Below are 14114 nucleotides of genomic sequence, written 5' to 3' on the forward strand. Positions count from 1 at the left end.
TGTTGAAAGCAATGAACAGTTCATGTACAGACCTAATTATTATAGGCGTCATAATTATAATCTACACGAACGAATACTCACATAAGAAATTTTCACATAACGGAAAGAACGTAAATTCATTTCTTCGTGAAGTATTCACGTGTTCATTGTCTCCAATGGCTGGTATTAATATTTAAAAATGTTTATTCCTGATAATTATTCTTTTTTATGAAATTGTAGATTCGTATGCATGAAAATGTGCTTTGTTCAAAGTTGATAATAGGTTCTTATCGAATCTTGAAACGAGATTACAAGACAAAAGCTTTTGTTTAAGAAAATAACGACTGGAGATAAGAAAGTAATTAACCGAGTTTTTGTTTTATTGTTATAAATGGTGTTTGTAAATTTGTTATGAAAAGATATGTGAATGTCAGTGAAAAATTGAAGCGTGGTTTCCGGGATTTTTTATTAAATTTTTGTAAATTTTCAAATTTATAAAATCTCAAATTTCCAAATTCTCAAATTTCTAAATTCACAAATTTCCAAATTCTCAAATTTCCAAACTCTTAAATTTTCAAACTCTTAAATTTCCAAATTCTTAAATTTCCAAACTTTCAAATTTCCAAACTCTCAAATACCAAACTCTCAAATTTCCAAATTCTCAAATTTCCAAACTCTCAAATACCAAACTCTCAAATTTCCAAACTCTCAAATTGTTCAAACTCTCAAATGTTCAAACTCTCAAATTTCCAAACTCTCAAATTTCCAAATTCTCAAATTTCCAAATTCTCAAATTTCCAAACTCTCAAATTTCCAAATTCTCAAATTTCCAAATTCTCAAATACCAAACTCTCAAATTTCCAAATTCTCAAATTTCCAAACTCTCAAATTTCCAAACTCTCAAATTTCCAAATTCTCAAATTTCCAAACTCTCAAATACCAAACTCTCAAATTTCCAAACTCTCAAATTTCCAAACTCTCAAATACCAAACTCTCAAATTTCCAAACTCTCAAATTTCCAAACTCTCAAATTTCCAAATTCTCAAGTTTCCAAACTCTCAAATTTCCAAATTCTCAAATTTCCAAACTCTCAAATTTCCAAACTCTCAAATCTCCAAATTCTCAAATTCCCAAATCTCAAATCTCCGCAAATTCTCAAACTTCCCAATTTCCAATCTCCCTACAACTAACAAAAGAACTTCAAATTATAATTAGTACAAGTTCCTTAACATTTAAATCCATCAAACCGATAAAACCTTCCTATCTGTATAAATATGATAACAGTCTTTTGTTGCTTTATTCTATGCGATAATATGTATCAGTAATTATCTTCTTTGAAAGTGATACATGCTACGGTATGATAGGAATGTACTCTGTTTCGTGATAGTTCTCGGTATAGTATTTCTATGCAACTTGTTGTATCACTTCCGGGAAGCACAGTGAAAGTTTATATCAACTGAAACAATGGCATTATTGTTGACTGTTACAATGAAAATGGACGTGCGTTATATTATCACGTTATCGCATTGTTTATCGAATGTTATTCAGTTTTCCAATATATGATTGATCGGTTATTAAACATTGGAATATTATTAAATATTTATTCATGATATTATCAAACAATAAGTTCATTCATCTATTCTTCTTCAATATTTATCTTCATTTCTTTATACGATACATAATCTGAAAATATTTGTTTAAAATTTTGTAAACTCAAATAATACTTTTCGTACTTGACTATTTTTGAAGTTTGCTACAATATCTAAATTTGTTAAAAATTCAATCATTTAATAATAAATAAATGTATATACAGTTATCTTATTCAAGATCAATAAGTATATCAATAAGTATTGCCAAGTATAAGTATATTACAATTATTGTAATATTGTAATAATAAATTGTATTACTGTAATATACTTGATAATCACATTACAATATATACAATAAGTATATCTTAGCAAGGTACAGGAAGTTAAATGAAATATAACGTAATAAAGCTATTAAAGAATATATCAATAACCAAAGATCATTGAAAAGATCATTGAAAGTAGTTTAAGCTTAGCGCCGATGCGCAGAAACCTTCTGCGCAGCGCGTTCCGCGCAGGCGCGCCATATTTCGTATATATGTTACACGTCGCGTGCACTCGCGATTTAAATCTCGCCTTAACAGTTTAAATTACTTCAGAATGGATTACTTACAACTGCGGATGATATTAATAGGTGTCATGAAAGATTCTCTGCGCGACAATTTCGTTTTGAATGGACGAAACACGAGCTTAACCAAAGTGACTTGTTTCAACAGCAAGGCCCCTTGGTGGGTCGAATAACGGTGAACCGTTCATTCCACTCGGCTCTTTTACTCATTCCTAACCGTTTGATTCATCACTTGGACCTTTAAAATTCTTACTGTGACTAGGGGATTCAATGTTTTTTTCGGGGCACCGTTATTTTTGTTGGTAACATTTTTGATCGATCTCCTTCTTTTAATAGAGATGGCCTCGAGCTACTTCGGAACGAATCGAATATCAGGAGACGTGTGTCGAATTTGAGAGCAGTAAAGTAGGAGAATTATTGGTTTTTAATCGGAGAATTTTGCAGGTTATGACTTTGGAATTTTTGCTTTGAAATGATTTGGAATTTTTTAGATTTGTTAATTGAGGTATTTGGTATTTGGAATCTGTGAAAATTTAGGGTTTTGGAATTTATGTTTGGGGTCTTGCGATTTTGGAATTTTTGAAATTTGGGAATTCTGGAATTTTATTTTATAGGTTTGGTATTTTGGATTTTTGAAATTTGGGAATTCTGAAATTTTATTTTTTAGGTTTGGGATTTTGGAGTTTTTGAAATTTAGGGGATTCTGGAATTTTATTTTACAGTTTTGGGTTTTTGGAATTTTTTAAATTTGGGAATTGTGGAATTTTTGAATTTTTAAATTTGGGAATTCTGGAATTTTATTTTACAGTTTTGGGATTTTGGATTTTTTTATTTGGGGCATTAGAATTTTGGTGTTTTATATTTTTGTCACTTTGATATTTTGAAATTTTGAAATTTTGGAACTTTGCAATTTTGGGATTCAAAATTTTTTTACTTTTGAAAATTTGAAACTCAGAGATTAAAATTTTGTAATTTTTACATCTTTGAGTTTTGGAAGTTTGGAATTTAAAAATTGTTTTGATACTTCATTACTTTAAAAATCTTTGGGTATGTAATTTTGCAATTTCACAATTTTACAATTTTATAATTTTGAAACTTAGAATTTGGGATTTTTTAACTTTTGAGTCCTTAGGGTCTTTCAATCTTAACAATATATTTGAAATTTGTGTAAATCTGAAAATGTACACAATTGTATATATTAAAATTTTGAAAATTATATATATGAAAAACAAGAAGAGTCAAACTTTAAAGACTCGTATTTAAAAAAATCCACCTCAAATTACGACGAGTGGGTCGCGGAAAATTACAGTTTTCGAAAGTGGGTCTCGGTCCATAAAAGTTTGGGAAGTCTTGTTTTAGCCAAAGAAAATAGAACGTAAGATTATAAGGTTAGTTGGTAACGAATGAATGGTTTAGCAGAAAAACGAAATGGTATGCGCTTACTTTTCTTACAGCGCTTGAACTTAATTGATATCTTTTTGTTTATTAACGATCGAAAGTATAATGCAACCTCGTATTTACCTTGATTTATGTAAATTTAATATCTGCTTTATGCACGTGAAGTTTTTACTGTAAATTAATCATCTTTTAATTAGCGCAATGTAATCAAATCTTAATGTAACATGATATTTCAACGAATGTAATAAAAAGTCGAAATGCAATTAAATTAAACTTTCATTGATAAAAAGATTTGTATATTTATTAAGAAGTTTGCTATGGAGGTCACCATCGTCTGAGATGTAGGTAATTTAATCGAATACTTGAAAGAAAGAGAATGGCAGAAAAATTTCGAACGGTGTCACTGTTACTTACGATGCTTCATAAAGCCTTAACATTGATAAAATCGATATAATTTCTTTTTAAGAAATTTTATCAATCGAAATACTTGATGTGTATCACAAAGATTTTAATAAAATTTTGCTCTGTAAGTAAAATTACAGAAATTTTCGTGAAATATGTAGCATTGTTGGATTCTCCGCCATATTGCTTATAAATGGCGGTAAATTTAAACGTAGTTTCTCTCTAACAAAAAAATAGAAAAATTAAATGTGTAAATTTGAAACTTATCGTGTTTTTAACAATTAATTTTAATATTTCTTTCTAGTAATTAATAAATTAAATCTTATAATTCTTTTCTCATTATTAATCTTCAATTTTAATTTCAAAGAACATTGTATAAAATTAATTAAACGAGTACTACAATTCGTAATAATTTTTAATTAGTACAAACTTATAATAATGCTTTAATTAAATAAAAAAATTATTGATTTTGAAAATAGTTTTATTTAAAACTTCAATTCCGAATATTATTCGAATGATACTAAATGCTAAGTGCTGTAGGCTGTTCGTTTGTTTACAGTCATTTGCTACGTTCATTGACGGTAAACGTTGTGAAAATCTCGAGGAAATCTCGGTTAAATACGATCGAAACTTTCGCCAAAACAGATCCCACTGACCCACTGCAAAGCGATAGCCGCGTTACGATCGGAAGAGCATGCATCGGGTATGCAATTTCATAGACTACTTTGCATGCTCGACTATTTAACATGTTAATGCTTGGAATTGGAAGTTCTACCTACTATTTGCTAAACGTTTACTTGCCCATGTTCCCAATCTGGGGACCTGATTTCTTCAAAGTCACAATTGTGGAACTCTGTCTCTTCACTTCCTTTTTGCATCGTGATCGCTTTCTAAGGCGATTTTTGTCTGATGATTTTATTTTTTTTAAGCTTTTAGTTTTACGTAATTTCATGTTTATTAATATGTAGATTTACGAGGTTACACAATTTAGAAGGTTACAAATTTGTTAGGTTAGAAATTTATAAGGTTGCAGGTTTACAAGGTTAGAATCTTACGAGGTTAGAAATTTACAAAGTTGCAAATTTACAAATTTAGAAATTTGCAGGATGGCAAGTTTACAAGGTTGCAAATTTACAACGTCAGAAATTTATAAGCTTGCAAGTTTAGAAGGTTGAAAATTTACAAGGTTAGAAATTCACAAAGTTGCGAATTTACAAAGCTACAAGTATACAAAGTTGCAAATTTACAAGCTTAGAAATCGACAGAATTGCAAGTTTACAAGGTTGCAAATTTACAACGTCAGAAATTTACAAGGTTGCAAGTTTAGAAGGTTGAAAATTTACAAGGTTAGAAATTTACGAAGTTGCAAATTTACAAGCTTAGAAATTGACAGAATTGCAAGTTTACAAGGTTGCAAATTTACAACGTCAGAAATTTACAAGGTTGCAAGTTTAGAAGGTTGAAAATTTACAAGGTTAGAAATTCACAAAGTTGCAAATTTACAAAGCTACAAGTATACAAAGTTGCAAATTTTGCAAGGTTAGAAATTTACAGAATTGCATATTTACAAGGTTAAAAATTTACAACGTTGAAATTTACAAAGTTGCGAATTCACAAATTTATATATTTCAAAATTTAGAAATTTTCAAATTGAAAAATAACAAGTTCTCAAGTATAAAAATTTTGAAATGTATAAAGTTGAAAAATGTTGTTATGTACACTTCTATAGTCTTCCCGTTAAGTCTCTACGGTGTAGTTAATTAATATTCACGCGAACAGTAATTATCTAGGAAACCAGTATTATAATGAATTAATTTACACAAAGAAGATATGTAACTGTTCTTCACCGAATGAAATTGAAAATAACATTTTACCATAACGATTTAATTTATATTTACATATACATGCAATATACCTGAATACATTATGTATTTACCAATTCAGATTGCAAATTAACATTCAATTAACATTTGATTAAATTTAATTAGTTCTCGCTCTACTTTAATTATATCAATAAGAAATTCTTTTTTTTTTTTTTAAGAAATCGTTACGGTGCAATAAGTTATTATGTAATAAATTGTGTGCTGTAGAAAATAAGTTATTGTTTCATGGTAGTCGGTAACTGAATAAAAATTATTGAATTAAATCATATGTATGTGTCCGTGTGTCCTACATTGAGAGTAACAGTTAGTCACAGGCACCGTTCAAAATTTAAAACGTCCTCTTCAATCATGTGACACATTTATGAGAGTACAGGGTGTTTCTACTGGGTGACACAAAAATATCTTTTTTAATTTGGGTTGTGGGAAAAGTTAGGATGAAGAGGGATATATTTAATAATTTGGGGATTTTTAGGATTTGGAACTTTAGAATTTTTTGAGAGATTTTGGGATTTTGAGATTTTGGAATTTTGGGATGTTGGGATTTTGGGATTTTGGGATATTGGGATTTGAGAATTTGGGAATTTGAGATTTTGGGATTTGAGAATTTGGGAATTTGAGAGTTTGGAATTTGAGAGTTTGGGATTTAAGAGTTTGGAAATTTGAGAATTTGGAAATTTTAGAGTTTAGAATTTGAGAATTTGGAAATTTGAAAGTTTGGGATTTGAGAATTTGGAAATTTGAGAGTTTGGGATTTGAGAATTTGGAAATTTGAGAGTTTGGGATTTGAGAATTTGGAAATCTGAGAGTTTGGGATTTGAGAGTTTGGAAATTTGAGAATTTGGAAATTTGAGTTTGGAATTTGAGAATTTGGAAATTTGAGAGTTTGGGATTTGAGAATTTGAAAATTTGAGAGTTTGGGATTTGGAAATTTGGGAATTTGAGAATTTGGGAATTTGAGATTTTGGGATTTCAGAATTTTAGAATTGTGGAATTGTGCAATTGTGAAATTTTTTAATTTCGAGACTGTAAAATACATCCCAAACCTGGTCACGAAAAATTATAATTTTCGAAAGCAAGTTTCACCAGAAGTTTACGACCCAATTCAAGAAACTTGCCTAAAATTAATATTGCTAAATTAAACTTATCCAGAGTATATATCTTTATATTTATAAAAAATATTCCTTACAGAAATTTAATTAACAAATACATATTATATCTGTTACAGTTGACAATACCAAAGAGTCTAAAATAGCATGCCAAATCAAACATGGATCCTAAAGAACATCCTCATTTGCCTTCTTCTTATTGGGACGTTGAAGTCCTCCATCGGTACGTATATTATACCACACTGCATGCCGAATCAAAGTTTTATCTGTTCTTTGTCATTTCCTACCCAGTGATTGTACTTTTCACAATTGTTTTTCTCTTTGACCACGAGTTTCTTATCTTTCCTAGTTAACAACAGTCATCTGTATACAATACGAACGTGACCCTCAACGTCTGAAAAACTGGACATGTTCGCTGTTCATTGTTCTTAATAAGTTAAACAGATAACATAAAAATGGTATTAAAGATAAACGTCGTGAACATTTTCGAACTGAAAAGCGTTTTGTTTATCTTCGCACGTGACAATTGATTGAATAAACGTTACTTGAAAGATATTGAATAACTGCATTTTTATATGGTTGACGTTCGATGACGCACTGTTAGGCTGACTAACATTTCAAAAAAAAAAACAAAGAAATTTTATTTGGTTAGTCTTTTTTTTTTTGTTTCTTAAATGAAATTTTATTTAGTTATTATTCTAAAGAAATTTTGCTTATTTAGCTTCAAGCGAAGATATTTTATTTGATCAAAGCTAAGAAATTTTGTTAATTTGCTCTGAAATATAATTCTGTTTATTTAGTCTCAGATGAAGAAATTTTCTTTATTTTGATCTGAAAAAAATTTTACTGATTTTTCCTGATATGAAATTTTATTTATTTTCATCATGAATGAAGAAATGTTACTTATTTTTGTCTTTGACTAATTTTTAATAATACTATCGATGTACTAATAAAATATTAGTAACAATAACTACTGACAGTATACTAATAATAAATTTATGATTTTGTAAAATTCTGTATTGGTTCTTTTTTGGTTTGTACAGGAAAGCCCATCACAAGTCGGTCAAGAAGAGAAGCAGAAATAATGGCGACCAACTGGACGCAGCTTGCAGACGAATGGTTCGCTGCCAGAGCAAGCGCCGCAGAAAGATTTGATGTTACCGTTTTACCTTTGACTGACAGATTCAGAGACTTGCCTCCAACTGCAGACACTTTCGTTATTAACGGCACCAGTTCTGACCAACTTTCACGGGTAACATTTCGTTTCTCAAATTAATTCTTCATCTTTAATCAAAATAATGTTCATTTGTTCCAATTAATCATTTGTTCCAAATAGTGATGGGTTCGACTTGGTAATAAAAATTACAAAACAAGTCAATTTTGTATAATTGAAATATTTGTTATCAAATGATGGTTAAAATTAATACATAAGTATCTAGCATTAAATGAAAATTATTCTTGGTCTTTAATCAAAATGATGTTCATTTGTTCCAAATAGTGATGGGTACGATTTACTAATACAAATGACAAAGCAACATAATTTTGTATAATTGAAATATTTGGTATTAAATCATGGTTGTAAATTAATATACAAGTATCTAGCATTAAATGAAGAATATTTTTGGTCTTTGATCAAAATAATGTTCATTTGTTCCAATTGATCATTTGTTCCAAATAGTGATGGGTACGACTTACTAATAAAAATTACAAAACAAACCAATTTTGTCTTGTATAATATTAATCTCCTACAAATTGAAAAATTTCTTATGAGGCCTACATAAAAGCTGTAATTTGCAAGAGGAAAATTATATAGAATTAAAGCTATTAATATCAAATCAGATATATGCTTTTGAATCAACTCAAATTTGTTATGTTACACATTTCTTTGAATAAATAACTTGGAATTTTAGGATTCTCCAAACAAATAATATAGAAATAAAATTGGCAGTTTCAATAAATTTTGCACAACTCGAAACTCGTTTATCTTTCGACTCTTCCGTGTTTTCTCGAAGTTTTTGTTCGACGAAACGATGTCGTCTACTCTCACTTTCAGTGCCAAAATACTTTCACCAAGTTGATCGACTGCTATCTTTCTTATCCGTATTTACACGTATATACGCAGTCCAATGTCAGTGACTTTCGCCATGAAAGTTTTAACGTCGTTAGTTGCAATTTTTCCTTATAATTTACGTTACATCGGAGAAATTTAAATTTCTTCCCAGGAACTGCAGTTCATTTCGTATATATAGGAAATAGAATGTCATTTTTTATTCATGGATTCACTGATTTACGGAGTTGATGTCACAAGTTCACGTATTCATTATTTCACAAATTTACAAATTCTTAAATTCATAAATTAACAATTTCATAAATTTTTCAAGTTTGTTTCACTTTTTCAAACTTTCAAATTTTCTTTACCAAGTCTATTTACAAATTTATAAATTCGGAAATTATTCTAAATAAAAATATTCATATTTGCAGATTTACTAATTTACAAGTGTAACAAATCTTATCTATATTTTAAACAAATAATAAATCGTTTCAGTACAATTATTCAAGAATGCTATGGGAAATGGAATCCGTCCAATCAAGTGGACACCTCTCAACATTCGTAGACAAAGCTTTAAAACTCTTAGACCTAAGACAAGTAATGATGGAAGTCGAAACGTCAGTAATGTCAAAAGTGTCCTGCACAGCGTGCAAAGTTGGCGCTGGACTTCTTCTGCACTATATCAAGGTCGGCAAGAGTGATGAAGAAATTATGACCAGTATTTACCAGTTTTGCGTATCTCTTAATATTCAGAGTCCCCGAGTTTGCCAGGGTGTTACTTTACTCTTTGGGGTAAGTTCCATTTTGAATCCGTAAGAGGCTACGCCATTTTGAATACCTCAAACTTATACCTAATAATTATAGAAAAGCTGTGTCATTATGTAACAGCATTTTGGAAAAGTACAAAACGTACAAAAGGTGCTTTCATATTTATTAAGTTGACTTTTCTGTCCGCATCACACCGCCATTTTGTATTACTTCTTTCAGAAGTCTTAGATACAAGAAAGAATACAAAATGGCGGTGCAGAACCTCAAATACTTCATGCAACCTTGTAAGCATTATGTACAGTTGTAATTTGAAATAAATAAAAGTTAAGATTTTCTGAATCAATATTAAATTTGCCAAATAAAAATCTTTTGTTGTCGCATAAATTTTAAATTATGCACACAAGTTTATTTGATGGGTACATGTAGAGACTTCCTACATATTTGTTATTTTTAGATTATTAAAATGGCGTAAGACCTAAACGTAACAAATTACACCCCTTATGATTTGAATGTAATATCATTGAACTCTTTCAGGGGGAAGTAATCTACGTTTTGAAGCAAGTAAACATGGGACCAAATCAGATTTGTAGCTTCGTGATAGGCGACGCATGTGACAACACATACAATCCTCTGCACGAGTGGGAAGTGGTGTTTCCACCGGTGAACAAACCACCCGTAAAACCTCCTATACCACCTCAAGAAGGTGCGCCGACCTTCAAAGTCCTTCATATCTCTGATACCCACTACGACCCTTATTATCAAGAGGGTGCCAATGCAGAATGTAACGAACCATTATGCTGCAGATTGACCAACGGAGCACCCCTGACTCCAGCCGCAGCTGCTGGCCGATGGGGTGATTATAGAAAATGTGACACGCCAAAAAGAACCGTTGAGCATATGCTCAAACACATTGCTGACACACATTCAGTGAGTGTTCTTTTTCTATAGATAGGCTCTCGTTATATTGCCGGGACTGTGGGAGTAGCAGTTTAGAATTCTTTGACATGTACACTCTAATAGGATCCTCAATTTTTACATATGATAATTAAATTTTTAGTTAAAGAAGAAGTTAAGGCGTTAAAAGATGTTATAGAAGACACTTGATATAGTCTATTAAAGTCTCTAACTGACTAGAACCTGTTTACAACCTAACTATATAACGAGAGTCTATTTATCAAAACACCGAGAACTAGTTATCCCAAGGATATATTATAAAATCATAGATTGAGTTACGTAATAATTGACATACGTTGACATACGTCAAGTTATAAGAGCTGAAATTCATAATTGAAAGCAGACGAAGCTGATCGATTTATGTAATGTTAATTTTCAGGATATAGATTATATACTGTGGACCGGTGATTTACCACCTCATGATGTATGGAATCAGACGCGGGAAGAAAATCTGAAAGTGTTGCACGAGACGGTTACACAGCTCATTGAAATGTTTCCTGGAATACCGATCTTTCCGGCTCTGGGAAACCATGAAAGTGCTCCAGTTAACAGGTGCGTCATTTTACTTCATAAACCTTTTTTTCCTTACTATTCAAGATCATTTTACATTTTTGCTATGAGCTGTTGAAATACTGAAACATTAACTGGCAAACGAGATCTTATGCTGACAAGAAAATTACCAGGATATAAAATAACCATAAACTTCAGAACTGCTGAAGGGAGCTCCTCAGACCAGAATATAGAATTGTTTATATAAACATGTACAGTATGAACATTTCATTACTTGTTGTGAAATGCTTAAGTCTGCTTTGTGATACATAGCTCAGAAATTCATAAAGCTATAGCTCTCACGCTCTCAGCTTCTATACTTGTTATAGTTACCAAAAATGTCACTAAACAACGCCATATTTTTACTGTCACCTTCTATAAGATAACAACCTACTCTTCCATCTCTGAACCATCTCTATCCTGTTGCTAGAATATACTTATTACATACAATTACAAGACAAAGCTAAACTACTGTTACCTTCACCTTCGCATGTCAATCAGAACCTATCACATACCTAAAGAGTTAATAACATAATGAATAAATGTTCCAGCTTCCCACCACCATTCGTGCCAAAAGACAATGATATATCCTGGCTGTACGATGCACTCGATAAACATTGGAGACGTTGGCTACCAGCAGGTGTTTCGCACACTGTCCGACGTGGTGCATTCTATTCGGTCTTAGTCCGTCCAGGCTTCAGGATTCTGTCTGTAAACATGAATTATTGTAACAATAAAAACTGGTGGTTGCTATTAAATAGCACGGATCCGGTCAGCGAATTGCAGTGGCTTGTTTATGAATTGCAAGGCGCAGAGATGAATGGAGAAAAAGTTCATATTATTGGTCATATACCACCTGGACATTCGGATTGTTTGAAGGTGTGGTCTAGAAACTATTATCAGATCATAAACCGGTTAGTATGATAATATTATGTCTATCACTTTTCACTTTTTAATTAATGAATACTAGTTAAACTTGTTGAATACTAATAAACTCGTGTGTTGTTCTCTAAGAAAATTTAGTCAGTAACATTGTGTAAATAACTTGACGTGTTTTGTGTCTAGGTACGAATCGACAATCGCAGCACAATTCTTTGGACATACTCATTACGATGAGTTTCAGCTGTTTTATGATAGTAGTGACCTAGGAAGAGCTGTTAGTATAGCATATGTAGGACCGTCGGTTACCCCCTATTCTGATCTCAATCCAGGATACAGAATATACTACGTTGATGGTGATCATCCGAAGACCACCAGAGTAAGTATACATTGAAAATACATGGTACAATTAGTGGAACATTAATGCAAAATTAAAAATATTTTCTTACAAATAATGTAAATGAATACAATTTTATTATAGATGGTTGTGGACCACGAAAGTTGGGTTATGAATCTGAAGGAAGCAAATCTGTACGATTATCCTATTTGGCACAAGATGTACAGTGCACGACAGGCATATCAAATGTCCTCGTTATTACCTAAAGATTGGGACTCGTTAATAGATAAGATGAGCAATGAACCGTCACTTTTTGATCTTTATTATAAGTATGTATCAGTATGTCTCTTCATAGTCAACCCTTTCACTATTGTAGTCTTTAAGCTTGTACATAATTTTATTAATCATAAACATTGATTTTTAGAAGTTCATGTCCTCTTTCAAGAATTTCGTGTGTGATAAGTTACTTTCTTGTAACTTATGCTAACATCTCCATGTTAATGTGAAATGGTCTATAATGATTGTTCTCTTGAACTTTTTACTTGTAAAATTATTCGTCAGTTTATTCGTAATATTTTACAGAAATTATTACAAAAATTCTCCCGTACGACCGCCATGTAACGACGAATGTCGAAAGAGGTTACTCTGTGATTTACGAAGTGGAAGAAGCCATGATCGCAAAGCACTGTGCCAGAGTCTCGAGTCAAGGATAGATGGTGAAACAAGAACGGGTTGGAGGGCTTGGATTTACAATGGACTTGCTTTATCGTACGTACATGATTGGTGGCTTTATTCTTATTCCGGCGATATTAATACAAATCGCGTGGATATTTAATTTTATAGATAGGTTAATTGCACACTTATTGCTCAAAAATGGCTGTTACGTAGTGGTTAGTAAATGGATACGTGCTTTCAAGTACTAATACGCATACTTGCTACAAAAGCACTTACTTGAATATAGTTAATCTTTCTGTACATATACTAATTAGGGGTATGCATAAGTTTCCATCATTTCTAAAATCTTTTACAAAGAAACGTATGTTAATGGAACGAGGTACATTACTAATAAAACCACTGTAATTTTTAAAACAATGATTAATAGTTATTATTATTTTAAAATTGTTTATGACAGTTATAATAATGACACCTGGTATTACTTTTTGTGACATCTTTCCTTTAATGATTTCTTGTAGCGGAAATATTTTTTATTACTTCAATTATAAACAGTTTTCATTTTCGCGCTAACTAAAAATGTAAATATATTAACAATGACTTTACCAGCGCCATTTTTTCTACGTAAATTGATAATCGTTATCGTGAATGATAAAACTTTTGCATACTCTTAATACACTATCTATTACTTTAAGTTATAATCTTCTAAGTGATAACAATTCCTTTTTACTTTTGACAAACGTTACTTTGTATATAATTAGAATAAATTATTTTTTTCTGTTCAATTTATCATGTGACGATTAATTAATGAAGAATAAAAGTAACGATTGTCGAAATTCATCATATGCAGGACAGAGTTTCTCAAACTTTTATATTTCACTGAATGAGAGATATAATTAATTGTAATGAAAGAAAAATAAGGCAGGATTATAAATACAACTAAAATATTTGTCAACAATACAGTTTGAGAAACGCTGAATAAA

The 14114-nt window shown here is 30.9% G+C and overlaps 1 protein-coding gene across 8 annotated transcripts in view; it reads left to right on the plus strand.

The window, feature by feature from the left end:
- The window catches only part of LOC100880448 (sphingomyelin phosphodiesterase), a 32071-nt gene that overhangs the window by 14353 nt on the left and 3604 nt on the right, over positions 1 to 14114 (plus strand). For 7 of the 8 annotated variants that reach the window (XR_013037326.1, XR_001095097.2, XR_013037329.1 and 4 more), the window contains exons 2-10: positions 7042 to 7145; positions 7966 to 8174; positions 9468 to 9764; positions 10275 to 10667; positions 11074 to 11246; positions 11795 to 12157; positions 12309 to 12501; positions 12604 to 12788; positions 13042 to 13227. Coding sequence is in view for 3 of the 8 variants with exons in the window: in XM_012279982.2 (XP_012135372.1) it covers positions 7070 to 7145; positions 7966 to 8174; positions 9468 to 9764; positions 10275 to 10667; positions 11074 to 11246; positions 11795 to 12157; positions 12309 to 12501; positions 12604 to 12788; positions 13042 to 13227 (2075 nt within the window). In the remaining 5 variants the exon portion in view is untranslated. Of the gene's footprint in view, positions 1 to 7041; positions 7146 to 7965; positions 8175 to 9467; positions 9765 to 10274; positions 10668 to 11073; positions 11247 to 11794; positions 12158 to 12308; positions 12502 to 12603; positions 12789 to 12883; positions 12970 to 13041; positions 13228 to 14114 lie in introns of those variants that run through there. The other variant, XM_012279985.2, reaches the window with a different exon arrangement.

The sequence above is a fragment of the Megachile rotundata genome, chromosome 2 (assembly GCF_050947335.1).
Source record: "Megachile rotundata isolate GNS110a chromosome 2, iyMegRotu1, whole genome shotgun sequence".
In the NCBI taxonomy this organism is placed as follows: domain Eukaryota; kingdom Metazoa; phylum Arthropoda; class Insecta; order Hymenoptera; family Megachilidae; genus Megachile; species Megachile rotundata.